The 26,243-nt window shown below is 44.6% G+C and overlaps 1 protein-coding gene across 1 annotated transcript in view; it reads right to left on the reverse strand.

Annotated features, from left to right (window-relative positions):
• The window catches only part of ENPP6 (ectonucleotide pyrophosphatase/phosphodiesterase 6), a 110,471-nt gene extending 90,830 nt beyond the window's left edge, over nucleotides 1–19,641 (reverse strand). Inside the window, exon 1 of the mRNA XM_008710495.2 lies at nucleotides 19,376–19,641. Within this exon, the coding sequence (XP_008708717.1) occupies nucleotides 19,376–19,616 (241 nt within the window). The 5' untranslated portion in view covers nucleotides 19,617–19,641. The remainder of the gene's footprint in view (nucleotides 1–19,375) is intronic.
• Nucleotides 19,642–26,243: the final 6,602 nt, after the last annotated feature.

Below are 26,243 nucleotides of genomic sequence, written 5' to 3' on the forward strand. Positions count from 1 at the left end.
CTTTGGAAAACAGTGTGGAGGTCCCTTAAAAAGTTAAAAATAGAGCTATCCTATGACCCAGCAATTGCACTACTAGATATTTATCCCCAAAGATACAGACGTAGTGAAGAGAAGGGCCATATGCACCCCAATGTTCATAGCAGTATTGTCCACAATAGCTAAATCGTGGAAGGAGCTGAGATGCCTTTCAACAGATGACTGGATTAAGAAGATGTGGTCCATATATACAATGGAATATTACTAACCCATTAAAAAGAATGATTTCTCAACATTTGCAGCAACATCGACGGGACTAGAGGAGATAATAATAAGCGAAAGAAGTGAAGCAGAGAAAGACAATTATCATATGGTTTCACTCATTTATGGAACATAAGAAGTAGGAAGATCGGTAGGAGAAGAAAGGGAAGAAGAAGGGGGGGTAAACAGAAGGGGGGATGAACCATGAGAGACTATGGACTCTGGGAAACAAATTGAGACTTCAGAGGGGAGGGGGTGGGGGAATGGGATAGGCCAGTGATGGGTATTAAGGAGGGCACATATTGCATGGTGCACGGGTGTTATACGCAAGTAATGAATCATGGAACTTTACATCAAAAACTGGGAATGTACTGTATGGTGACTAACATAATATAATAAAAAATTATTATAAAAAAACCTCACTGGGAAATACAAGTGACTGAGAATAGCCAAAACAAGCTTTAAAAACAAGCACAGAGTCAGAGGGGAGAAAATCACATCCTGATTTCAAAACTTACTGCAAAGCTAAGTGATCATGACCGTATGGTCCTGGCATAAGGAGGGACATATGGAATAAAACAGAGAGCCCAGGAATAAACTCTAACATTTATGGTCAGTTGCTTTTCAACGAAAGTGTCAAGAAAATTCAGTAGGAAAGGAATACTCTTTTGACAAATGGTGCTGGGTGACTACCTCACATGATACACAAAGCTTAACTCAAAATCATCACAAACCTAAATGTAAGGGCTGAAAGTACAAAACTCTTAAAAGAAAACACAAGAGTAAATCTTCATGATGTTGGCTTAAGCAGCTACTTCTTACATATGACACAAAAAGTACAAGTGATAAAAGCAAAAAATTAATGAATAAGACTTCATTAAATGCTTTTACACTTGAAGCCACTCCATTAGGAAAGTGAAACAGCCCAACTCCTAAGAGAAAAATATTTGCGAGTCATATTTCCTCAAAGAAACATATATCCAAAATGTATGAAAAATTCTTACAACTAATAATAGAAACAGATAACCCAATTTTTAAAAAGGGATAATATAATTTGAATAGACATTCCTCCCGAGAAGTTACCAAATAGCCACTAAGTGTGTTATGTCAAGCATCATTAGTCATTAGGGAAATGCAGCTCAAAACCACAACAAAATACCGCTTCTTGCCCACCAGAATGGCAATAATGGAAAAAGACAATGACAAGTGTTACTGAGGTTGTAGAGAAATGGGACCCCTCCTACATTGCTGGTGGGAATGTAAAGTCATAAAGCCATTTTGAAAGCCAGTTTGGCAGTTTCTCAAAATGTTAAACATAGAATTACCATATGACTCAGCCATTCTACTCCTAAGTACCTACCCAGAAGAAATGACAACATAGGTCTACACGAAGACTCTGTACATGAATGTCTGTAGCAGCACTATTCACAACAGCCGAAAAATGGAAACAATCCAAATATTCATCAGCTGGTGAATGGGTAAACGCAACGTGGTCTAGCTGCATCATGGGTTACTCCTTGCCGGGGGAAAGGAGTGATGTACCGATACAACATGGACGAACCTCAAAATCATTATGAGTAGTGAAAGAAGCCAGATGCAAAAAAACACATATCCTATGGTTCGATTTGTATAAAATGTCCAGAAAAAGCTAATCTTTAGAGAAATAAGTTAGATTAGTGGTTGCCTAATGTGGTTGCTAGACATGGGAATGAGGAGCAACCATAGGGTACAAGGTTTTGTTGTGGGGTGATGGAAATACTCGAAAATTATATTGTCATGATAGTTGCACGCCTCTGTAAATATACTAAAAATCATTGAATTGTACACTATAAATGGATGGATTTTATGGCATGTAAAGTATACCTCAATAAAACTGCAATAATAATTTTAAAAGATCAGTTGAGATCACAACTATATAGACCCATAAACCAGCATATTGAGACTAGGTTAGATCCTCCACATTCCCGGTCACACAGGCAAACACCAGCCCCCCAGTCCTCCAAATACAGAATTCATCTACAAAGCATTGTTCCTCCTTTCTATCTCCCTACTGGTCTCCAAACCCTGCTGCTTTGTGCAAGTCCCCTAATCTAATGACTTTTTGTTTCTTCTTTTCCTTAAATCTTCTGTATGATAATTCTGTCTCCTGTTGAAAAATCTTTTTTCTTGGTTACTTTAATACTGTTTGACTCCTGCTGTTTTTCATTTTGGGTTTTTGCTAGAATGGTCTATGATAGGTCTGTACTTCTTGTCTCCTTTCTTCTTCTTCTTCTTTCTTCTTCTCCATCCTGCTCTCTAAATGTAAGCAAGGTCCCTCAAGGTTTCATCTTGACCTCTTTTTCTTCTCTTGCCATAATCTTCCCAAGGGGCCTCATCTACTCATATAATTTCTCACCTCTCTGAGGACAACTCTGAAATCTTTATCTCTAAACCATCATGACTGGTAAAGACATCACCACTTAGATATCTTGCAAGTGTCCAAAGTATGAGAATATAAACCACTGATTTAGTCACTGCACTGAGATATTTTACTGAAATATGAACTAGCCTTTCTCTTCTTATATATTTTCCTCTATTGTGTTTCAAGCAGGCATCCAGCCCCTTCTGTCTTTGGAGTGTTTCTGGAACAACAGCTGATATTGCCTGCTGGACACACTCTTTCCTTTGGGACATTTTATCATCTCAAATTGAGCTCATCTGAACACACTGTGAACATGTCTCTGAAGGGGAGAGGAAGACGGAAGGCATATTTGCCTTTGAGGGAAGCAAGGAAGAGAGAAAGGCAGGATGGGCTACATAATTTGCAGGACCTAGTGCAACATGACAATGTGGGATCCTTGTTCATAAATTATTAAGAATTTCAAAATGGTGACAGCAGAGCATGAAAGCAAGCACGGGGTCCCTATAAGCATGAGGCCCAGTGTGACTGCATAGGTCACACACTCATGAAACTAGTCCTGGTGGAAATTTTTCCTCCAGACCAGGGAGAGATAAGAAGGATTTACCGATCCAATGAGAGCAGAAAATGATGCACTGCTTGGTGGCAGAACTCCATGGAGAGACACAACAGGGGAGGCTGGAGTCAAGGTACAAGGTTTTCCAGCTCAAAGCAGCAGAGCCTGGTCTCTGGAGTCACATGGATTGACATGTGAGCAATTTGTGGCAACCAGGGTGGACCAATGACAAGGACTGCTCTCCTCAATGCCTTAGGACTATATATGACCCAGGACCTTTGCATAACCCTAGATGAGGAAGAAAAGTCACCCCACTCCCCACCCAGCAGTGACTGAGATTGAATTTCCACTGAGCCCAGTGGGATGGGAGTCAGAGTCAGATTTAGGATTTTTTTTTTTTAGTTGTGGTAAAATACACATAATATAAAAGTCACCGTTTTAACCATTTTTCAGTGTATAGTTCGGTAGCATTAAGTACATTCATGACGTTGTGCAACCATCATCATCACTCACCTCCAGAACTTTTCTTATTCCAAACTGAAACGCTGTCCTATTAAATACTAACTTCCCAATCCTCCCAGCCCCTAGTTACCACCATTCTACTTCCTGTCTCCATGAATCTGACTACCCTAGGTACCTCACAAAAGGAATCATCTAATATCTGTCCTTTTGTGTATGGCTTATTTGACTTAGCATGTTTTCAGGTTCACCCACAGATTTAGATTTGGGAGGGGGGGTGGTCAGACATTGGAGGTCTACTTATTTTGGGGTTAAACTGTAAATTTCTATGTTTTATTTTTATTTCTTTCAAATTTTTATTTAAATTCTAGTTAGTTAACATATAATGTGATATTGTTTTCAGGAGCAGAATTTAGTGATTCATCACTTGCATAGATTTTTTTTTTTTTTTTAAAGAAAATAAAGACAGGGGCACCTGGGTGGCTCAGTCGTTAAGTGTCTGCCTTCAGCTCAGGTCATGATCCCAGGATCCTGGGATCGAGCCCCGCATTGGGCTCCCTGCTCAGTGGGAAGCCTGCTTCTCCCTCTCCCACTCCCCCTGCTTATAAGTTCCCCTCTCACTATGTCTCTCTCTGTCAAATAAATAAAATCTTAAAAAAAAAAAAAAGGAAAATAAAGACATGCACTGTTTCTTACACATTCAAGACTGTGAACGTGCATCCACTTTACACACAGATTAATTCATTAACATTACCATAAGACTCACTTGAATACTTGTCTGATACTGAGACTTTTTTTTCTCTGATCCCCCACATCCAACCAGTCTTGCCCATTCCCTCTCCACAGAGCCTAGCAAATCCTTGACCCCAGGCTCATTCTGCTTCTGAGGACCTGACTCCCAGGTGACTTCTCACCTCAGACCTGGCTGGCCTCCCTCAGACACGCACTGCTCAGTAATGTTATAGTAAGTGTCTCAAAGCCCAGTCCTGCTCTCTACATGGTCCTCATCGTTCCCACCTCTGCCCCCTGACTTGTGTAAGACTGTCCACCCTTAAGGCCCTTCCTCCAAGTTTCAACCTATCCAAATCCTTCAGGCTTTACTTAAATATCAGCACCTCAGCAAGCTTTTCCTCTTCACCACACACTCCCAGAAATGGTCTCTGTATCTCCTGTGCCTATTCTATTTTGTCCTGTGATTATATTTATTTCAACACATATTTAGTTGCTCCAGCTTAATTGCAAGTTCATCCAAGACAGAGGCCATGTCCTGGTCATCTTTAGAACAGCAACTTATTTAGAATAGTAAATGTTCAATATATTCTCACACAGAGAGTATTCATATATGATGTATGGTATGCATGTATGTCCACACTGTATGTTGTCAGTTACCAAATTCTGTGGTTCAGACAGCAAGCAGTGAAGGACTTAGCAAACAGATCTCAAAGCACCACCCAGCTCTGAAAGCTTACTGTCTGTGGGTCAAGGCCTTTTAGAGGACAGACCTCCTATTTTGGCTTAAAAGAGAAAGATAGGTGGAGGGCAGCTGGCATCTGGGCTGGAGTGGAGGTTTGGGGGTTCCAGGGAGGATGGGAGCAGAATCCTTCCAGAAGTAATAAGTAGTATAAGCAAAGGGAAGGACTGAGAGTTCCCAGAAAGGCCTCCAACAAAAATAGGGAGGTGACAAGGGAGAGGTGAAGAGATCGTTCTCCAAAATTCCATTCCAATGGGGATTTCACAACTGGCCAACAGGACCCTGAAGGGTAGAAACTAATCTGATGTCCACTGAGGGAACCTCCTGAGGTGAATTTTCAAGACACCCACACAGCTGGCTACTCATTTCAAAAGAACAAACAGATGCTTGGGATTCGGTCAATATAGTCTTTTTTTTTCCATCTGATTATTTTAGCTTTTAGCTAGATGTTGAAGTACATGCTGACACGGTCTGAGGGTGAATTCTCTGGAATGTGATTTTCTTATCTGCTCTATCAGAACTTGGCGAGGTTATTTAAGGACCTTAAAGGATAGCAGCCAGCCTTCAATGATCATCTGTAAGTAGGGAGGGAAGTAGAAAGGATGGCTGAGCTGCGTCCAAACACCACCCCCAGTCTTCTAGGTGGTTCCACCTCCTCTTTGATCAGATCTTTGATGAAATCTCACAGAAAGCTTCTTTGAATCTCATTCCATTTCAGCTTATGCATCCTGAGAAAAGAAGCAAGAGGCACCCAGGCAGGGAAGCGCCGCTGTGAAAGAGTGGTGGGTCCAGAGAAGAGCCGAGAGCTCAGGCAAAGCAGCCCAATGGACAAACAGGCAGGAGGGGTTGCAAAGGACACCTGGGCTTCTGTCCCTGTGCATTTGAGGGACGCCAGACCCCAGCCGGCTTCGGAGCCCTGTGCTTGGTGAGGCTCTGCCCTTACCTAGCTGCTGGGTCTGAATCTCAGGGTTTGGGTCTGTGCTGCACAATGAGACAAATAAATGTGCTAGCATTTCTAAGGCTGCTTCTGCTTTTTACATTTTGTAATTCTGGATGCCTCTGGGGGAAATTTTAGATTGGGATATAGTGGGTTCTGTTACATACTCCCAAGCTCATTCACATAGTTTTAATGTTACATTTTACACTGACGAATGCATGCTAAAATGTACCCTGAATGTACAGGGAGGGGTGTCATGGTTTGGGACGAGGCCAGCTGGCTTAGCTGCAGGGGAAGAGGCTAGACTGGGAGTAACAGGAACATGGAATCAGATCCACCCACAGAGCCCAGCACGAAGGAGGACAGCCCTGGGTGCTGGGGAGTCCAGGATGACAGGCTAAAAGTAGCAATGGTGCTCTATGGGCCCCCGGGGCAGGAGAAGCCATCCAGTGTGAAGGTGAAGCGGAACTGAGAAGCCTATGGATTCCTATGGCCAGAAGGACTCCAGAATCCAGCGAGCTCACCACAGGTGAAGGCACCCGTGGTTTGTTAAAGAACAGTGGAGCCTTAGTAGATGAGGTTCGGCAACAAAACTCCAGAGTCTACAAAAAAGATAGAGAACCTAAGGCTTCCGCCACAGGGCTGGACGAAGTCCGGTTACTGGCTGACCCAGCGAGGTCTGACAAACGTGAATCAAGGGTCTCTTCTGAGCAAGCACTGGGCCGGATGCGGAGACTGCTAACGCTCCACTGCCCTTGAGCAAGCGCAGACCAAAAGCAGGCTGGCTTGCTGTGTGCACTGGTTTGGTCTGCAGGGTAGCTCCAGGGACCCACCTGGGGAAGGGAAGGCCTTCAGAGGCTAGAAACAAGGTGGGGCCTGAGAGACGATCTTTTGTCCTGCTTCTCAGAGGGGCAGTGGCAGCTCCCCTGAGGTGACAGTGTTCCGTGAAGGATGATGATAGCGGCCTTCACCATGGGTCTCCTGAGCCCTGGCTGGCTGTTGTTCACAAGCCTGCAATACAGACTGAAAAAAACAAACCAAACCAAACCACAAAAAACTGCTTTATGCCCACTAGGTTGGTAAACATCTTTTTAAAAAACTCTTTTAGTGTGAATATATTTCTCTAAGTCACAAGGGCAGTGCAACGGACCAAATGTTTGTCTCCCTGAAAAACTTATATATTCAAGTCTAATTTCCAGTGTGATGTTATTAAGAGGCTGAGCCTTTGGCAGGTGCTTAGGTCATGAGGATGGAGCTCTCATGAATGGGATTAGTGCCTTTATAAAAGGGACCCCAGAGAACTCTCTCACCTCTTTCTGCCATGTGAGGACACAATGAGAAAATGGTCATTTGCAACCCAGAACAGTACCCTCGCCAGAACCAGACCACACTGGCATGCTGATCATAGACTTCCAGCCCCCAGAACTGTGAAAAATACATTTCTATCATTTGTAAGCCACCTAACCTATTTATCTTTGTTATAGCAGACTGAAGTAAAACAGGGGGCTTTATCAATGTTAAATTAAAATGTCGGCTTACTCAACTAGAGATGAGCTTAATTCAATATTTTGAATAGAGAAATCATATTGTTCAAAAGACAGGCAATAAGATGTCCCCTCCCCTTTTCGTCTCTCATCTATCTCTAAGAGGGAACCACGGTTCTAGTTTCTTATGTTTTTCCTCCAATTGGCAAAAATCTTTGGCTGGGCCCTGATGACCTTGGAGGGGGGTATCTCCCAGCAGGGGCTGCTTGTGCCTCCTGGCTCCTGGTAGGGCCAGGCCAGACAGAGGGTGGGAGAGAGAGTTTGTGACCAGAGACTGGGAGAACATGTGTGGGAAGTTTTTAAAGTAACTGACCACTCACATCCAGTACGTGAACTGGCTGCTGGTAACATCTCAGGGTGAGTGGCTTGGGGCCTTTCTCAGAAGTGTGGACCCTGGTGACCTCTCTGAGGTACCCCCATGGCCTGACGTGGTCTGGCCCCACATCCGCCCTCTTTGGTGGACTCTTGGCTGGGTTGTCTTGCAAGTCAGGGGTGTACCCTAGAGAGGGTCCACCTCCTTTACCAAGGAGAACACACCAAAGCCCAGAAAGGGAGCTCGCATGGCCAGTGAGGGTGGCCCTGGCGGGACAATCCTTTAATAGGCTTTCATTACCTGTACCCCCTACAGGGGCAGGGCTGGCGCGGGTGGGGAACATGTTCGAGGCTGGGCCTGTAGTCCGCCAGTGAATGACTAGAAGCCCAATATTTGAGGTTTTCTCCCAAACACCAATGTTTGTTTAAGGTTTTTGCCTTCAACCATTAAAGCAGAATGTTTTCTCAAGCCCACCTGAGAAAGCCAAATCCTTATACACATAGATAATTTTTCAGGGAAAACTAGACAGGCTGCAGAGCCAGTGGGCTGATTTATTTGCCTTGTGTGCAGAATCTGGAAGAAGAGCCAAGGCCCAGGGACCCCTGAGGCAAACTCTATGGGTGGCTTACCCACTCCATCCCTAGATGTGGGCACCTCCATCTGCTGCCTCTCACCCTCCCCTCAGGCCAGGGTCCTTGTCCAGGGCCATTGGCAGCCTGTGGGGTGAACTACAGACTACTTTCTTCAAATGCATAAAAGAGGTCAAAGGGGACTCACTAACAGGAGAAGGATGCAGAATGTCATCGAGAACCCCATCCGATCACCCTTTCCCTCCGTCCAACCACGGCCCTTGAGAATCTCCTTTGAGCCTCATGACTATTCGAGCACCTAGAACAGAGCACTTAGAACATTCCCAGCATATATCTGGCATCACTAAATGCACAGTTAACCCCAGGGCTCCTCTTTCCCAGGCCTCCCATCTTAAAGCCGTGGGAACTCAGGACTAGGAAGATGATATGACATCCGATGTCCCAGCAGGTCCTGGCAGAGTCAGGAGAAGAACCTGGCACCCTGCCCTCCCTTCTGTCCTCTCTCTGGTCTACCAGTGCTTCCCAACCTGCTTCACATCAGACATTTGGGTTGGACAACATGGGACGAACACACAAGGCTGTTCATCCCCAGGTGACCGGGCAGGGGACAGGGCCTCTGGGCACACGTGCAATCCGTTCGTGGCCCCAGCACCCAGGCTAAGACACTCTGCTGCAGACATGCGCATGCATTCTCACGGCGACCCCACTTGTCCTCCCGCTGCACATCTGGCGACCACAGAAGGCAGGCACCCAGGGCGAGTTATTCATCGAGGGGTAAAATATCTGCAGTAACCTCGAATATAAGTTTGTTTATGATCCCAGCCTGAGCAGCCCTTGGTCCAAATGAGACTGCTCCCCATGGCTCCATGACCTGTCTGCCATACCCTTTGTCCCTGGGATGGAAATGGCTGAAGGTAGCACTAGGTTACGATCAAGCACAATATCCAACGAGAGCCAAATGCTACACACAGGAGCTAGAGGAGCCCCAGACCTCCCCAGGTCCTCGCCTTGAGGATGGTGGACACAATGGTGCTATTCATGGAAGGGGACTCTGAAACTTGAGTATGTGTTGTTTAAAGTGTCTCTGAAATAAATGTTAGCACGCTGACTCAGGCTCCCTCCAAAATAATTTTAAATGTCCTTTAACCCATTTTTGACATATCATTCATGATGAAGCAGGTACTGAGAGCAGCGTGTTTCAGCCAAACTCCCAGAAGCCTTGGCAGGAGGAATAAGGTCTTATCAATCAACACTGGGGGGAGGGGATGAGGGAGGGGAGAGCAGCCATGGTTTGAGGACTGTGCGGGTGAACCTTCTGGAAAAGGGTTTGCTGTTATTATAATCAAAAGCTTTCATCACATTTTTAAGCTTTACCCATGGTCCTAACCATTCCCTTCTTCAGGGAGTCAGGTTCCAGCGGCTGAATGCCATATAACAAGAACGCCCTCTCATCACCACGGAAGCCAAGAGAAACAGACTTTTTGAAAAGTGGCACTTTGGTGTAGAGAGGTCTGCTGATGGGAGCTTAAATAATGACGTGTCAGGAAAGATTATTTTTGTAAATTCCTGGAACACACTTCTTTCTCTGGCCATGAGCCGGTTACTGCTCTTCCTGCTTTTGCCGTCCGGTACTTTATCCAGCCAGCCTGCTTCCTGAGGCAGCATGAGCGGGACCCCTTAGAAAGATGTGGTTAGGTGTCCTTGGGAAGCAAGTGACAAAATGTAGACCAGTTCATGCAGATGGGAAGACAGATTTAACCGTGCCTCTGTGAGAAACAGCCTCCACCAGCTTGGGGCAACAGAGAGATAAGCAGTCCACTCTCTGGGGGTCCCCTGGAATCCACAGGAGCAATTTCTCTCTTTTACCCACATAGTTACTCCACATGTTTCTGGAACTCTGTCTCTGATCCCCTAAAGGGCCAATTCCAGGTGAAGATTCTACTCCCACTCGAAATCTATTCTGATAAAATACACTTCCCCAAACAGACAGGCCTCCAAACTTTCCTGTCTCTGGTCTCTGCTCACAGGAGCCCCAGAGTCCGAACACCTCCTGGTCTTGGACTCGGTTCAGGCTCCCTTCCTCTTACTTCCTCCTCCCCTTTCAGTGCCCTGTCAGCCTCAGCAAGTGCTGCCTCCAAGCTGCTCTTCAAATTCAACTCCTCACTTACAGCCCATCACGAAGAATAGATGCTTGAACATTTGAAGTGGAAGAGAAAGAAAGGAGTTTACTGGGTTATTTTCAATTCAGCTTTCAAAGGCTTCCATCAACTACGTGTCTTTTTTTTTTTTTTTTCAAATTCATCTCTCTAGTCCTTCAACCCACAGCCAAGTGGTGAATGGGTTTAGTGCTCCTTCACCTGCCTTGTTCTACTTCTCTGATTTGCTTGTGCTGTGGCCCTCACATCTGGCAGACTTCATAGATTTCTTTTTTTTCTCTTAAGATCTGGCTCAAAATACATCTCCTGCTAAAAATCTTTCCACTCATCTTTCAATGTTTAGTTCTACTGGAACTAAATGAAAAAGTTCAAGCCCACTGTAACTCCCAATAATACTTCCCTCTCCTGCATTGCAGGCACTCTATGCCATTCCTTCTCACAAAGACCCACAAGCTTCCTATAAAAGGCAACGAATGCCCGCTCAGTGCGTGTGATACACTGCATTAATGCTCAGGACAATTCCTGCCCCCACTGTGAGAGGATGATGCACCCCTGAGCCACTGGCCAGTGGAATGAGTGCATGTGGCTTGTGCCGCCTTGAGCAGAGGTCCTAAGCATTACCACGTCATTCTGCCATGTTCCCTCTCTCCCTTAGCCACAGGAGCAGCACGTCTCATGTAGAAGTTGTTTTTTCAGCCTGGGTCTCAAAATGAAGAGGAAATGGCGCAGAGTTAATCCTCAAAGTCCGTGTACATGAGTGAGGGATAAACCTTGGTTGTAAGCCTCTGATACAGCTTGTTATTACAACATAATTTAGCCTGATCTTAGTGATAAAGTGTGTGATAGGTACGGTTTTTATAATGGTGGCTTTACACGAGGTGTCCTGTTCTGTCCTCCAACAAGCCTGCTGGGTTACTTTTCCTTTCTCCATTCTACTGACAGATAATGTTCAAACTCAAAAGAACTTGTTCAAACTCTGAAAGTTAAGAGGTGACAGAATAGATGAAATCAGGTCTTCTGCAACAAATTCACAGCTCTTTCCACTCCACCATGTGTTAGGGGTTGAATTGTGTCCCCCCAAACATGTGGAAGTCCTATCCAATTGTACCTGTGAGTGGGACCCTCTTTAGAAAAAAGGTCTTTACAGATGTATTCCAGTTAAAATGAAGTCACTAGGATGGGCCCTAATCCAGTATAACTGGTGTCCTCGTAAGAAGAGAAGAGACACGGAGACACACAGGGAGAACACCAGGAGACAACAGAGGCAGAGACCACAGGGAGACATCAGTGCATCTGCAGGGCAGGGAAGACCAAGGATTGCTGGCAACACCAGAAGCTAAGAGAAAAGCACGGAAGAGATTCTCCCCTAGAGTCTCCCAAGAGAGCATGGCTCTGCCGACACCTTGATTTCTGATCACCAGCCTCCAGAACTGTGAAGGAAAAAATTCCTGTGTTTTAAGCCACCCAGTTTGTTATCATTTGTTACAGAAGCCCTAGGAAATCAATACACCATGACTAACTCAATTTTGGGGCGGAAACCACCAGAAACTCCCAGTAAATGGGGGATAGAAGAGGTCTGTCTAAAAATACCTCACTCCTCCGTCGGCCGACTTGTGTCACCCTCCTGACTGTATTTGTTTCCAAGAGCTCTCATAACAGAGTACCACACACCAGGTGGCTTACACAACAGAAATTTATTTTTCACAATTCTGGGGCTAGACATCTGATATCAAGGTGTCATCAAAGTTGGCCTTTTCTAAAACCTCTCTTCTTGGCCTGTACACTGCTGTCTTCTTCCCGTGTCTTCAAACAGGCTTCTCTCTGTGCCCACCTGTGTCCTAATCTCTTCTTGCAAGGACATCGGCCATATTGGATTATGGCCCACCCTAACGACCCCATTTTAACTTAATTACCTTTTTAAGACACTCATCTCCAAATGAGGCATTGGGGGTTAGGACTTCAAGATATAAATTTGCAGGGTCAGGGGGACACGATACAGCCTACAATGCTATCTCATGTTTTCAAATGTCAACAGAGCCTCTCATGATACCTGCGTTCCCAGCCTGGCCATTTAAACAATCTGGGATGGGGCTCAGACGTAAGGATGGCCCTGCCAGCCCTTTAACTTGCCGGACCTGACCCACGGTCTGACAGCCAGGACCACACGAAACTTGGCCTTCACTGTCCTCTCACAGATGTTCAGGTGGTTCTGAACCATTCGCCTTGTTCGAGCTTTGCTGTTGCCTCTGCTTTCTTGGCTTCGGCGATCTTGGTGAGAATCAGGTTCTCTTCTTGGGCTACGCTGACTAGTTTTCTGGTTAAATCTCCTCCCAGTGCCCCAGGCCTTTGATCTCCTACTTTGGCACAGCCTCCTCCTCGTGGTGACTCTCCTTTCCACCCTCTTGCTGCCTCCAGCCTTATAGTCAAAATTTAAAACAAAATTGATGAATGTTTTGAGATACATAAGATTATTAGACATAACTAGTAATCAGTTCTCCTAAATGGCTGTTAATTGCCTTCATAAAGCAAAGCATAATTTCAGAGGGTTTTTTTCCCCTTCTTATTAGTTTAGGAGTTATCTAGAACCAAAATAATAATTGACAAGTTCCCTGAAACTCTGAATGTTTTCATTACTATAATACCACTTCACAAAAATAAATTTTCTTTGAAGAAGGCAGAATAAATAATCTGCGGTGCAGAGATGAAAAATAAGGAGAGGGAGGAAGGAGAAAATGATGGAGTCACATAGGCCTGTCAGGTAGTGGGCAGGGAAGGCAGATCACTGCAGTGACTTTGGGAAAGAAATCTGAAAAAAGAAGTGGAGCAAACCTGGGTTCTTTCTAGGGAAAAGCATTCCAGCCAAAAGAAACAGCAAGCTGAAGTGTCTGGAGGTGGCCACCTGCCTGGAACAGATGAGACAGCAAGAGGAGGAGGGTCAGGAATGAGGCCGGAAAGGGATGGGATGGCCATATGGGCCAGTTCTCAAAGAACTCCAGGTTTTACCTGGAGTGAAAGCAGAATCTATGGGAGGGTCTGAATGGAGGAGTGGTATGATCAGATGCACGCTGTAAAAGGATGACTCTGGTTGTCTGTGGAGACAGACAGAAGGTAGGACAGAGGGGTGGAGGGAGCTGGGGCTGTTAGGGAGCTCTGGGCAACAGAGGGTGTGGACTCTAGGGCTGGAGGTAGGAGGAGTACAGGCTTTGCCATCCACCTGGAAAGGACAGCCCTCTCAGGTTGTCAGAGAAAGCGAGGTAAGGAAGATGTGGAGGAACAACAGAAGAGACCAAGGAGCGGTCGGCAAAACCAGAGGAAACCTAGAGAGCTGTCAGGAAGGAGAAGCAGGGCCCAGCCCAGCACTGTTTCTGGGCCGGAAATCGAAGCCTAAGGATTGACGCTTGACCATAGGAGATCTTTGGTGAAAATGAAAAGTGGAATTGGGTTTTGTACAAGAGAGAAGGAGAGGAAAAGTAGAGGGCACACCAGATATCATGCATTCAAGGAGGCTTCTAAATCGAGGGAAGCTAAGATGCTGGGGTGAATGTCTCTGAGCGGATGCTGACTTTGGGGGAGGGGAAGGGAGAGAGCTCTGGAGGCTGCATCCACACTGCTTGTGCTGTGGGCGTGCAGGGGTTCAAAGGCAGCCCACCAGGTAAAACCTGAATTCTCCAGAAGACTGAGGAGATGGGCTTTGTTCAAAACGTGATTTCTCAAGTACTTTCTGCACTGATTTCTTTTGGTCCAAGTGACAGCCGGTTTTAATTTAAATCAGCTATTTTCGCAAAAGCAGGGAAAAGGGTACCTACCCTGCAATCTCTTACTCCAGAATGTTGGATCCTTGATATCTGGGAAGAATTGTTTCCCTGTAATTTCTAGGAGTGCAACAGGAAATAGATTGGCACAAATATTAATTCTAATGGTTAACATCCTTGGCTTTGCTTTGATTCCAGTAGAAGATCGATAAAGCACCTTTATTCAGGCTCCCGGACTGGTCTTGGGGGGACTTCTGTCCCCAGGTCCCAGGTCTGATGCATGACCTCCTGGGCACTCCAGGACTGGGGTCAGAGCCCTGCTAATTGCTGTGTGAGAACCTGGTCTCTGACGCCTGCCCTCCAATCTCGGTCCTGGTCCTGACATTCTTTGGTCCTGACATTCTTTGGGAGTGAGGCACCCAAACTCCCTGTATTTTACTTACAAGTGTTTAAATGTTGAACTGATAATAACATATTGCAGGACAAACTAGTTTCAGCATATGTTTGTCTCTTGGTAGATTATCTTCAGTAAAGATTAAATTCTAGACCAGCTTCCCTGCTACTCAGGACATTTCTGGACCACTTTCCCCAAATGCTTGATCAGAAGTATTCAAGAATTTCAAACAAATGTTGCCGTTGGCCTTGACAAAATGATGCTAAGTTATACTCCCTCAAAAATATCCAACATTTTCATTTTCTCTTACCCATGATCTGGATTGAACAAATCATTGCCTTTTTTCCATGGATTTTATGTTAAACTTTACTTAAATGCGGATTTACCTCAGAGAGAGATCTTTACAACAAGATCAACAGTAAGAGATTAAAACAGAAAGCAGGGACGCCTGGGTGGCTCAGTAGGTTAAGCATCTGCCTCCGGCTCAACTCAAGATCCCAGGGTCCTGGGATCGAGTCCTGTGTCAGGATCCCTGCTCAGTGGGGAGTCTGCTTCTCCTTCTGCCTCTGCTCCACTCCCCCACTCTCTCTCTCTCTCAAATAAATAAATAAAATCTTTTTTTAAAAAATTTTAAAAATGAAACAGAAAGCAGAGCAGTGGTTGTGTTTACATTGTGGTTGTGTTTTAACTAAAATTAATTTGATCCACACACAGCTCTTCAGAAAGAGAGCTGATGCATAAAGTTAGATATAATGACATACGTGCCATGCTTGGGGCTCTTCATTCCAGCTCAGAGCCCACCTCCTTCGAAATGCTTCACATGCTACTACAACTGCAAGAACACTCTCCTCCCTTCGGGTCTCCAGGGGCATATCAGGAAAGCACCCTCAGGGGACAGCTGGTGGTTCAGTTGGGTAAGCAACTGCCTTCAGCTCAGGTTATGATCCTGGAGTCCCAGGACTGAGTCCCGCATCAGGCTCCCTGCTCAGCAGGGAGTCTGCTTCTCCCTCTGACCCTGCCCCTTCGTGCTCTCTCTCTCGAATAAATAAATAACATCTTAAAAAAAAAAAAAAGGAAATGACCTTCAGGTCCTTTGTGCATTCATTTGCTGGAGATGAGTAAGAAAACAGGACAGACTGGGTAGCCAAACAACAATTCTGGAGGCTGAAAATCCAAGGTCAAGGTGCTCGAAGGTTTGGTTCCTGGTGAGGCCTCTCTCCTTGGCTTGCAGAGGGTGCCTTCTCACTGTGTCCTCACATGGCTTTTTCTCTGAGTACATTTACTCCTGGTGTCTCTCCCTCTTTTGAAAGGAAATCAGTCAGACTGGGCTGGGCCCTCTCTAACAGCCTCACTTCCACTTACTCACCTCTTTAAAGACTGTATCTTTACATACATTACATTCTGAGCTACTAGGGGTTGGGACTTCAATACATACATTTAGGATGGAAACAATTCAGTCCTTTTCATTCGTCTTAGAGTATTAGTAGGTACCTGGTATGGCTCACCTCCTCAACTTGATTGTGGGCTCCCTGGATGAAAGGCCCTACTTTAAGATTCTGTGTATCCCCAGCAATCAATTGTTTGATGGATCTTCTTGATCACTTTTGGGATTTTGTTCACATTTGTCCTGATGCCAGAACATATTTTGAAGGAGAAAAGAAGTCAGCCACAGGGCCTTCATGTCAGTGACTGGACTAGAAGATTTCCCAGGTTCCTTAAGCATCCTGTGACTGTTCATTCCCATCACCATCCATGTGACTTCCCCAAAATTCTCCTCTCTAGAGTTTCAGTCATTGCTTCATTTCTTGTATTTCAGCCTCCCAAGAGTTGCCAGTCCTAACTTTTTCTAATTCCCTATGCACTGCTTATTTTCATGTCTGCATCTGGGAGCAGGCCAGAGAATTTGTATGTCATATCCTGAAGTGTTACTGATTTTTGGCCTGACTTGGGACCTGGAAGCTGAGGGATCAGGCTCAGGGCAGTGCACTGGGCCACCCGAAGTCGTCAGCACCATACTGACCCCGAGAGGACTTCAACCAAGTTTTTCCAGCTCCAAGGCCAATAACCTAATATTCCTCATTATGCAAAGATAAGAACACCAAAGGCTTTATGTCTTGTGGGCAGTAATTCATGTAATGAAGTGAGATCATAGTCTCTCTTAGGAATTCCGATGAACCTTATAACAGTATATCTTTTAGTACCAAAAGGATCTTTTGTCGATTCATAAAATGCTCAAATGCTCAAACCATATGTTTAAGTACAATTCCCAATGGCTATATCCTTCCTTAAATGAAAACAGAGGAATTTTTCAACATCAGGTGGAAAACTAAGCATGGCTATTGGGAGGAATAGTCTAAATGTAGCCCCGAGTCTGTTCCAGGGCAGTGGAGATGATAGCAGCTTCATGGCCTGGCACCTCCTGGCCCCCAGTCTGCTCTAAGCCATACGTTCACTCTTCACTTGGTAGGTATGAGACAAACCCAAAGACATGTGCGCGTGAACATGAGCCTTGCTAGACACATTCTGTGTACAATATTGCTTCCAAAGGGGCGCCTGGGTGGCGCAGTTGGTTAGGCATCCGACTCTTGGTTTCAGCTCAGGTGGTGATCTCAGGGTCATGAGATCGAGTCCCACTTGGAGCTCCGTGCTTAGTGTGGAGTCTGCTTGAGAGTCTCTCCCCCTCTCCCTCTGTCCCTCCTGCTCATGCTCTCGCTCTCTCTCAAATAAATAAATCTTTAAAAAAACATTGCTTCTATAAAAGTGGGAAAGCCAACGTAAGTAAGGCTTTCAAACAATACATCTTATCATCTAGAAATATTGAGGCAGAACACACATAGAGCTCTATGGCTTCTGCAGGCTAGCCTCAGTTTGACAGTGAAGGTGACATCTTTGCCAGACACTCATGGGCACTGACTGTACCACCACGGGAAGGGCTGTTCCGTCATGAGTACACAAGGGAAAACACCCCTAGCCTGAGAAGAAGGTGTGTCTCTGTGTGACTGATGCTTGGTGCCAATTATCCCTTGTGCCAATATCAAGAATGTGGGTCTGACGAACAAAAGGCCATGCCACTGGCTTGGTTTCTCTGTGGAGGCTGCAATGGTCCCCTTTTCCTCATTGGAGCCTGGCTTTCTAAAATGGATTTTGTTCATTTTCCACTGGGATGGAGAAAACTGCACGTGGCACTTTATGAATTGGGTCTCCCAGCAAGGCTCTGAAAGACAACTGGAGGGGGGTGGTCTGCGTGTGTGAAACTCCCGGGACAGAACTGAAGTCAGGCTGTGACACACAATAACATCTATGTGTGACCCAGCAGCCTGCGAACCGGCTCCCTGCAAGGGGAGAAGCATGCCAAGTGAGGACGAGAGGACTTTTGTTCATCCTCTTGATCTTACAGAGGCTGGTTGTTTGTCTGTTGGGGGAAATTAAAAAATAAGCAAATAAATTCCTTGCCTGTGTGCTGTCTGGATTTTTTTTCATTTCTAATTCTCCAAAGTATCTTCCCCCCTTAATTTTATGGCATTTTTATGTACACATGTACCCAGTACCCGCACATGAAGTCAGAGATATCCATTTGTCTTTCTAGACTGCTTTGGGTTTGCCTCGGTGTGGACAGCCATGATAAGATATAAGCGTTCTCATCCCCTTCTTGTTAACATAATTTAGAGAGTTTTCCCTGTGCTCAGAGCACGCAGCTAAGTCCTGCATAAGCAGCAGTAACAGTGCGTTCTTAACAGCCTCCCTGGACAGTTTGCTAAATTCTTTCTGAGAGCCTCTTGCTGGCCCTTACAAAGGTTAGCTAAAAAACAAACCAGAACCCAGGAATCCAACTGTGAGAGCAGAAAGTACGTTCGATTGCGCAGATAGAGGACTGAGTTTGTGCAATCACATTGGGCGTTCTGGTGATCCCTGATGAAGATCATTTTGAGGCAAAAATCAGCTTCCCAAACCCAAGCACACTCTGGGTTGGCTAGGGTTTTTGTTTTGCTTTGTTTTAACAGATACTAAAAGTTAAAGAGGGGAATCTGAACTACAAAACAATTTTTTTTTCTTCATTTTACTTGGCCCAAGAAGGCAAAAGAGGGGCAAGTGGCTTTGCTAAGTAACACTTCAGGATATGACATACAAATTCTCTCCATTTAGTCCAGGAATCCCATGTGCAATTTTCATAGTCTAGCACATTGGCAAACAAGCCAAAACACCTCCAGGATGACAGATGACTGCAGAGCAAAGGGACAGAAGGAATTTGGTACAAACACATAAAGACCTGTTGACTTTTTAGCTTGAACTTAGAAAGTACGGAGTTAACTAGAATTTTTATTTGTGAAACAAATAACTACTTTTAACACCATCTATTCATGTAGTTTTCTGTTCTCCTCACCAAAACAGGTCCTTGGGACAACTTTTGGGAAACAACACTACTGTGAAAAAAAAAGTCTCAGCCAAGAACTTTGGTGTCCCAAAGGGCTAGGGAAACCTGAACATTTAAATCAGACTTCAATGCCAGGAGCTAATTATTCCCTGTTGGACTCCAGCCCACCCCACCCAGAAGAGGACACAGTACTCACCAGTCATTAGGGTGTAGTAATTGGGGTAAGAGAGACTGGGAAAGTCGGGGGTCAAGTAATCCACTTTTACTCCCCTGCTCACGATCTCTTTGAAACCAGGCAAGGACTCCAGGGCCTCATCACTGATGTAGTCTGAGCGAAAACCATCCAGCAGAAACACCAGGAGCTTCCGGCCAGCAGCGGCTGGCTGCGCCAGGCTGAGCGTGAGGACCAGCAGGAGGGCCCTGAGCTTCACTGCCATGCTGCCAGGAGCCTGCCCGCCCGGCTGGCACAGCCGTCCCCTTGCAAAGACTGAGGATGGAGAATCTGTAGCTATTCTCTCTTCTAGGGGCTGGACCTTGACTGCTGGCCTTCCTGAGCCAAGTTCACTTTCAGAATTTAAAGGTACAGCACCCCCTTTTAAAAACATCTATACTCACCCTTTACTAGAAAGTCCGGAGACCAACTCCTTTGGAAAAGCTGGGTCCCCAAACAACCCAGAATCAACACCAGGGGAGACAGGGCGACCTTATTATTTTGGGTGAGTGTTCCAGAAATACAGGCACCCACAGAGAGGTAGAATTTTAGAAGATGACAGAAGTCCACACTAACTTTGCAGCTGGGCTAACCAAGGGGTGGAGCCAAGGAAAAGGACAACCTTTTAATGTGCTGCTATCCCGCACCTCTGCCCAGTTTAAACTCTTACTGACTTTTTCACTTCCAATTTAGTAACACGAACCTCTTCATTCAGGATATAAACAAGAGATGATAAAATTAGGTGGGCACATTTGTGAACTTTTCAGCGGCGCCTCTGTCACCATCGCATTTAAAAACAAATTACTTGTCTAGGTCTCAGCCACTTATTTTTTTTTCCTATGCATCTATATACAGTGTTTATTGTCCTATTTTTCAAGTTGCTGGTGTCCAAACCCATCTGCAGGAGGAGGTGGTTCTCACCCTTTGGGGGAAGGGGGGCCTGGGTTCACTTGGGGAAAGGTTAAGGACTCCAAATGTTAAGGATGAGTATACATGGGGTATCCACTTTCCTCTGCCACCATCGGGAGGCACAACCCAAAGTATGGCTCCTAAGTGTCCACAGGTCCTCAGAGGTTCCCAAGTCTCCACTGACAGTGCTGTGACGTGTCTGGGTGAAGGCACTGCTGATGTGGCCTTCTTGTTTTACGAGGATCTTAATGTTTTATGATCATGTTTAGACAGTTTCTCTAAGGTTTGGGTCAATGAATTAGTGTAAATAAGTCCCTCTAACATGCATACCAACATACAAGAAAAGAAAGAAACATATGGGATGGAATTCAAACCAAATCCCAGCATTGCCTATAGTAAGACACCTCCTAACCTTTTACCTTCTGGCCTGCAAAAGGTTGGAAATAAAAGCGAAAAGGCAACAACAGATCAGAAAACGTGGTTAATATTAACTGCTCAAAGTCTCCGTGTCTGTTATCTGGAGGGTCTTGTTTGGATGTGGGTATCGACACCTAATACTTAAGAGTACTTCTTGCTACTTGTTTTGCAAAGGTAGACAATGCTATAAGGTCATTTGTCACAGTGGTTTAACCCAGACAATGCAGAAAAATGGAAAATTTCCTCCAGAATCTGGAACCACCTTTGTGTTGAAAGCTGTTCCAGGTCTTGCCAGTGACATGCATGAGCTCTCAGGAGTGTGCTGCCCAGATCTGTCAGCACTCTGGGGCCTCACCTCCACGGAGAGGAAGGTGACGTGGAAGAAAAGAAACCAAAGCTTGCAGAAAGAAGACCGGATTCCACGGCCTGGCTTCTGGCATTATGCAATTGTGTGATTCTGAGAAAGTTGCCTTTCCGTGCTTCAGTTTTCTCCTCTGAAAAGTGACAGAAGCTTTCAGGTCCATTCCAGCTAAGGATCTGAATAGACATTTTTCCAAAGAAGACATCAGATGACCAACAGGCACATAAAAAGATGCTCAATGTCACTCATCGTCAGGGAAATGCAAATCAGAACTACAATGAGATGTCACCTCAGACCTGTCAGAACGGCTAGCCTCAGAAAGATGAAAAATAACGAGTGTTGGTGAGGATACGGAGAAGGAAATAAAATCACTATCCCAAAGAGCTAGCTGCGCCCATGTTTACTGCAGTATTATTCACAATAACCAATAAATGGGAACAACCTAAGCGTCCATCGATGAACCAAAGGAGAAAGAAGATGTGGTGTGGTGTATAATAATAGGGTATTATTTAGCCATGAGAAAGAAGGAAATCCTGCCATTTGCAACAATATGCACGGACCTTGAGGGCATTTTGCTAAGCAAAAGAAGTCAGACAGAGACAGATAACTGTATGTTCTCACTTGTGTGTGGAATCTAAAAAAGAAACAAAATCATAGAAACAGAGAGTAGAATGGTGGTTGGTGGGGGTTGAGGGGTGGGGGAAATGGGGAGATGTTGCATACAAACTTCCAGTTATGAGATGATAAGTGCCAGGATGTAACGTACAGTATGGTGACTATAATTAATCATATATACTTGACAGTTGTTAAGAGAGTAGATCTTCAATGTTATCACCATACACACACACACACAAATCCCAAAACAGTAATTATGTAAGGTGATGGAGGTGTTAACTAATCTTATTGCGCTAATCATCTTGTAATATGTGTATGTGTGTGTGTACTGAATCAAAGAGAGAGTGAGCACTCTGGCAAGTATGAGAGTTAAAGGTGAAAAGGAGTCCAAGGTTGTATTAGAGAAAGTGCATACAATAATCAGTCTATTTGTTCCCGCTAGAAAAGTAGTCTTTGTGCACTTTTTAAATGAAAAAGGTCCCCAAGAACAGACTCTCTCTATAAAAGGCAGCTGACTAAGCAGGATCACACGAATACTAAGTGGAATATCTAGAAACTATTAGCCTGACTCCTCATCTCACGCTTTGGCACTACCTTGCTGTTTCAAGGTCAGGGTCAGGGATCCCCTCTTTACTACCGTCAGCAGCCCAAGTGAGAACCACCGTTGGCCTTCGGACCAGGCCCCAGATTCACGCCTACTGTGGTGGACCCCCCAGGCTCACTTCTCCGGAGTACAGATAAGGGCTGAACCCACCCCACCAAAATCCCAGTCAGTAAGACTGAGTTAACATGTGGCTTTTAAAGTTCCTCATTTGATTCTGGTCAATAGCCAGGCTTGGGAAACACCACTGACAGTGCCAAGCAGCAATGGAAAAACCCGAGCACGGTCACATCATTATCAGAGATTGTGTTTTAGAAAATAGTCTCTGGAGGCTGTGTGGGGGCAGGAACAGTGTTGGTGGAAACAAGGATGACAATACCCACCTTCTTTGGTATTAAGAACTTCCTGGGTCATAGGGTAGCTCTATTTTTAACTTTTTAAGGGACCTCCACGTTGTTTTCCAAAGTGGCTGTACCAACTTGCATTCCCACCAACAGTGTAAGAGGGTTCCCCTTTCTCCACATCCTCTCCAACATTTGTTGATTCCTGCCTTGTCAATTTTTGCCATTCTAACTGGCGAAAGGTGGTATCTCAATGTGGTTTTGATTTGAATTTCCCTAATGGCTAATGATTTGAACACTTTTTCACATGTCTGTTAGCCATTTGTATGTCTTCATTGGAAAAGTGTCTGTTCATATCTTCTGCCCATTCTTTGATTTGATTATTTGTTTCTCAAGTATCGAGTTTGAGAAGTTCTTTATAGATATTGGATACCACCTTTTATTTTTTTTTAAAGATTTTATTTATTTATTTGACAGAGAGAGAGACAGCCAGCGAGAGAGGGAACACAAGCAGGGGGAGTGGGAGAGGAAGAAGCAGGCTCATAGTGGAGGAGCCTGATGTGGGGCTCGATCCCAGAACGCCGGGATCACGCCCTGAGCCAAAGGCAGACACTTAACAACTGACCAGGTGCCCCTAGATACCACCCTTTAATCTGTAGTTTAATTTGCAAATATCTTCTCCCACTGCGTGGGTTGCCTCTTTGTTTTGATGACTTTTTTTTGCTGCAGAAACTTTTTATCTTGATGAAGTCCCAAAAGTTCATTTTTTCTTTTGTTTCTCTTGTCTTTGGAGATGTGTCATGAAAGAAGTTGCTGTGGCCGATGTCGAAGAGGTTACAGCCTATGTTTTCCTCTATGATTTTGATGGATTCCTGTCTCGCATCGAGGTCTTTCATCCATTTGGGGTTTATCTTTGTGTATGGTGTGAGAGAGTGGTCAAGTTTCATTCTTTTGCATGTAGCTGTCCAATTTTCCCAGCACCATTTATTGAAGAGACTGTCTTTTTTCCCCTGGATGTTTTTTCCTGCTTTGTCAAAGATTAGTTGCCCAAAATCATAAGATATCTCAGAATAAACTTAACCAGAGAGGTAAAGGATCTATACTCTAGAAACTACAGAACACTGATGAAAGACATTGAAGAAGACACAAAAAGATGGAAAACCATTCCATGCTCATGAATCGGAAGAATAAACATAGTTAAAATGTCTACCCAGAGCAATCTACACTTTCAATGCCATCCCAATCACAATACCAATGACATTTTTCAAAGAGCTGAAACAAACCATCCTAAAATTTGTGTAGAACCAGAAAAGACCCCGAATCGCCAAAGAAATTTTGAAAAAGAACAAAGTTGGGGGCATCACGTTGCCTGACTTCGAGCTCTACTACAAAGCTCTGATCACCAAGACAGCATGGTACTGGCCCAAAAACAGACACATTGACCAATGGAACAGAATAGAGACTCGAGAAATGGACCCTCGGCTCTATATGGTCATTTAGATCTTCTGATAATTTTGTAAGGTAGGTATTTATACCTCTGGGATACAAAGGAAATTAAAGGCTCAGAGAAGTCTAATGCCAAATAGCCCGAACTGTCAGAATGGAAATTCAAGCCCAGGTCTCTTTTATAGTCCCATATTTGGGGGGGAATACATTCAATTTCTGAAATTAGGAAGAGGAATCAAAGCCTGTGTAAAAGAAAAAATAATAAATCCTAAGTCTCTTTCATTTATCTTGATTGAAGTGAGAGAGGGAAATAGGAAATCACCATTAGGGCCCTACAGACATAACCGTCACAGAACACCCACCAATGGAGGCTAAACTTGGTGGAAGAAAGTAAGGAAGTGTGTGTCAAAGGGACACGGGAGCCAACCTGAAAGGGCTCCCAGTGGCCAAAGCCAGAACAATCTGAATCATAAACTAAGCAATGCAATACTGGAATATTAACCCAAAGTACAAAATAAATATACAAGTCCATAATGTAAGATGAATAATTGAATAAACAAATAAATAGGGGAGAAGTGACAAATACTCCTTACAAAAGAATTCCAAACAATACATGTTGATACCCTCACTCCAGGAGGTGGAACTTGATCCCTACTTCCTCCCCATCAAGGTTAGGCCAGACCTAGAGACTCACTTCCAAACAACAGAGTAGGGAAAGGGAAAAGTAACTTTGCGGTGGAGAAATCTGGCAAACCCAACATTACTAGAGAGATGGAGGTTACTATCACCAGCGATGTCATGTGAACATCATGTACCCCCGCCCCCATAATCTCATAAGATGAGACAGGCACTTGGCTCTGCAAGGTCTTCTTTCCAAAAATCCACAACCCCAATCTAATTGTGAGCAAAACACCAGACAAACCCAGATTGGGGGATTTTCTACAGGATAACTATCAAGTACTCCTTAAGAATGTCAAGGTCACGAAAAACAAGGGAAGACCAAGACACGGGTCATAAACCAGAGGTAGTGGAGGCAACATGACAACTAACTGCAATACAACATAGGACCCTGGGTGGGATCCTGGAACACAAAGAGACATTAACGGAAAATTGGTACATCCAAATAAAGCCATTAAGTTAATGGTTCTGTACCAATGTTAGTTTTCATAACTGTACTCTGGTTACACACAATGCTAACCTTAGGTGAAGTTAGGTGAAAGGCTTATGGGAACACTCTGCATTCTTTTTGCAACTTTTCAGTAAGTCCAAAATTTTTTCAAAATAAAAAGTTAAAAAAAATTAAATTGAAACTAGAAGTCTGGTCATCAATAACAGGAATCTTGAGAAGATAAAAGCACTTACGAGAAAACAAAGCAATGGTGTCACAACCGCCCTTCGTTTGGGAGCTGGGAGTGAAGGGTACCTCAAATACACACATACTACTACCAGTCAACCCATACTGACGCTGCATCACGTCCTGGTAACCCTTCTAAGGCTTACTTCCTGAAACAGGCAGAAAGATTTTCTATAGTATCAAAAGATTTGTTTAGCGGTTCCAAAAAGAGGAAGCTTATAACCCTGCGACCAAAAAGTGTGCTAAGAGAAATCATGGTTTTGCATCACACTAGTGTGTGGACACTGGTGCTACACCCCACTGATCCCTAGAGAAGCTCTCATACACCTGTTTGCACAAGGATCTGGGCACATGGATGTTTATTGCAGCAGTGTCTAATGATAAAAAATTAGAAATGATCTAAATGTCCATTAGCGAGAGTATGAATAAGTGATGTCAATATTCGTCTAACAGAGCACAATACGGCTGTTCAAAAGAATGAACCCCAGTTGTCCCACCGTCCCCATCTGTAGTTCTGCTTTCCACAGTTTGTTACCTGTGGTCACCCGTGGTCAGGAGGCAGAAGATGCTCCTTCTGACACAGTATCAGAAGGTCAGTAGTAGCCTAGCCTAGAGCTGTGCCACAACGCCCACCTCACTCACCTCACTTCGTTTCATGGGCAGGCATCTTATCGTCCCCCAGCGTCACGGGAAGAAGGGAGAGTACAGGACAGTAAGATATTTTGAGAGGGAGAGACCACATTCACACAACTTGTATTACAGCATGCTGTTATAATTGTTCTATTTCATTGTTAGTTATTGTTGTTAAT

The sequence above is a fragment of the Ursus maritimus genome, unplaced genomic scaffold (genome assembly GCF_017311325.1).
Source record: "Ursus maritimus isolate PB19 unplaced genomic scaffold, ASM1731132v1 scaffold_28, whole genome shotgun sequence".
NCBI classification, from domain to species: Eukaryota; Metazoa; Chordata; class Mammalia; order Carnivora; family Ursidae; genus Ursus; species Ursus maritimus.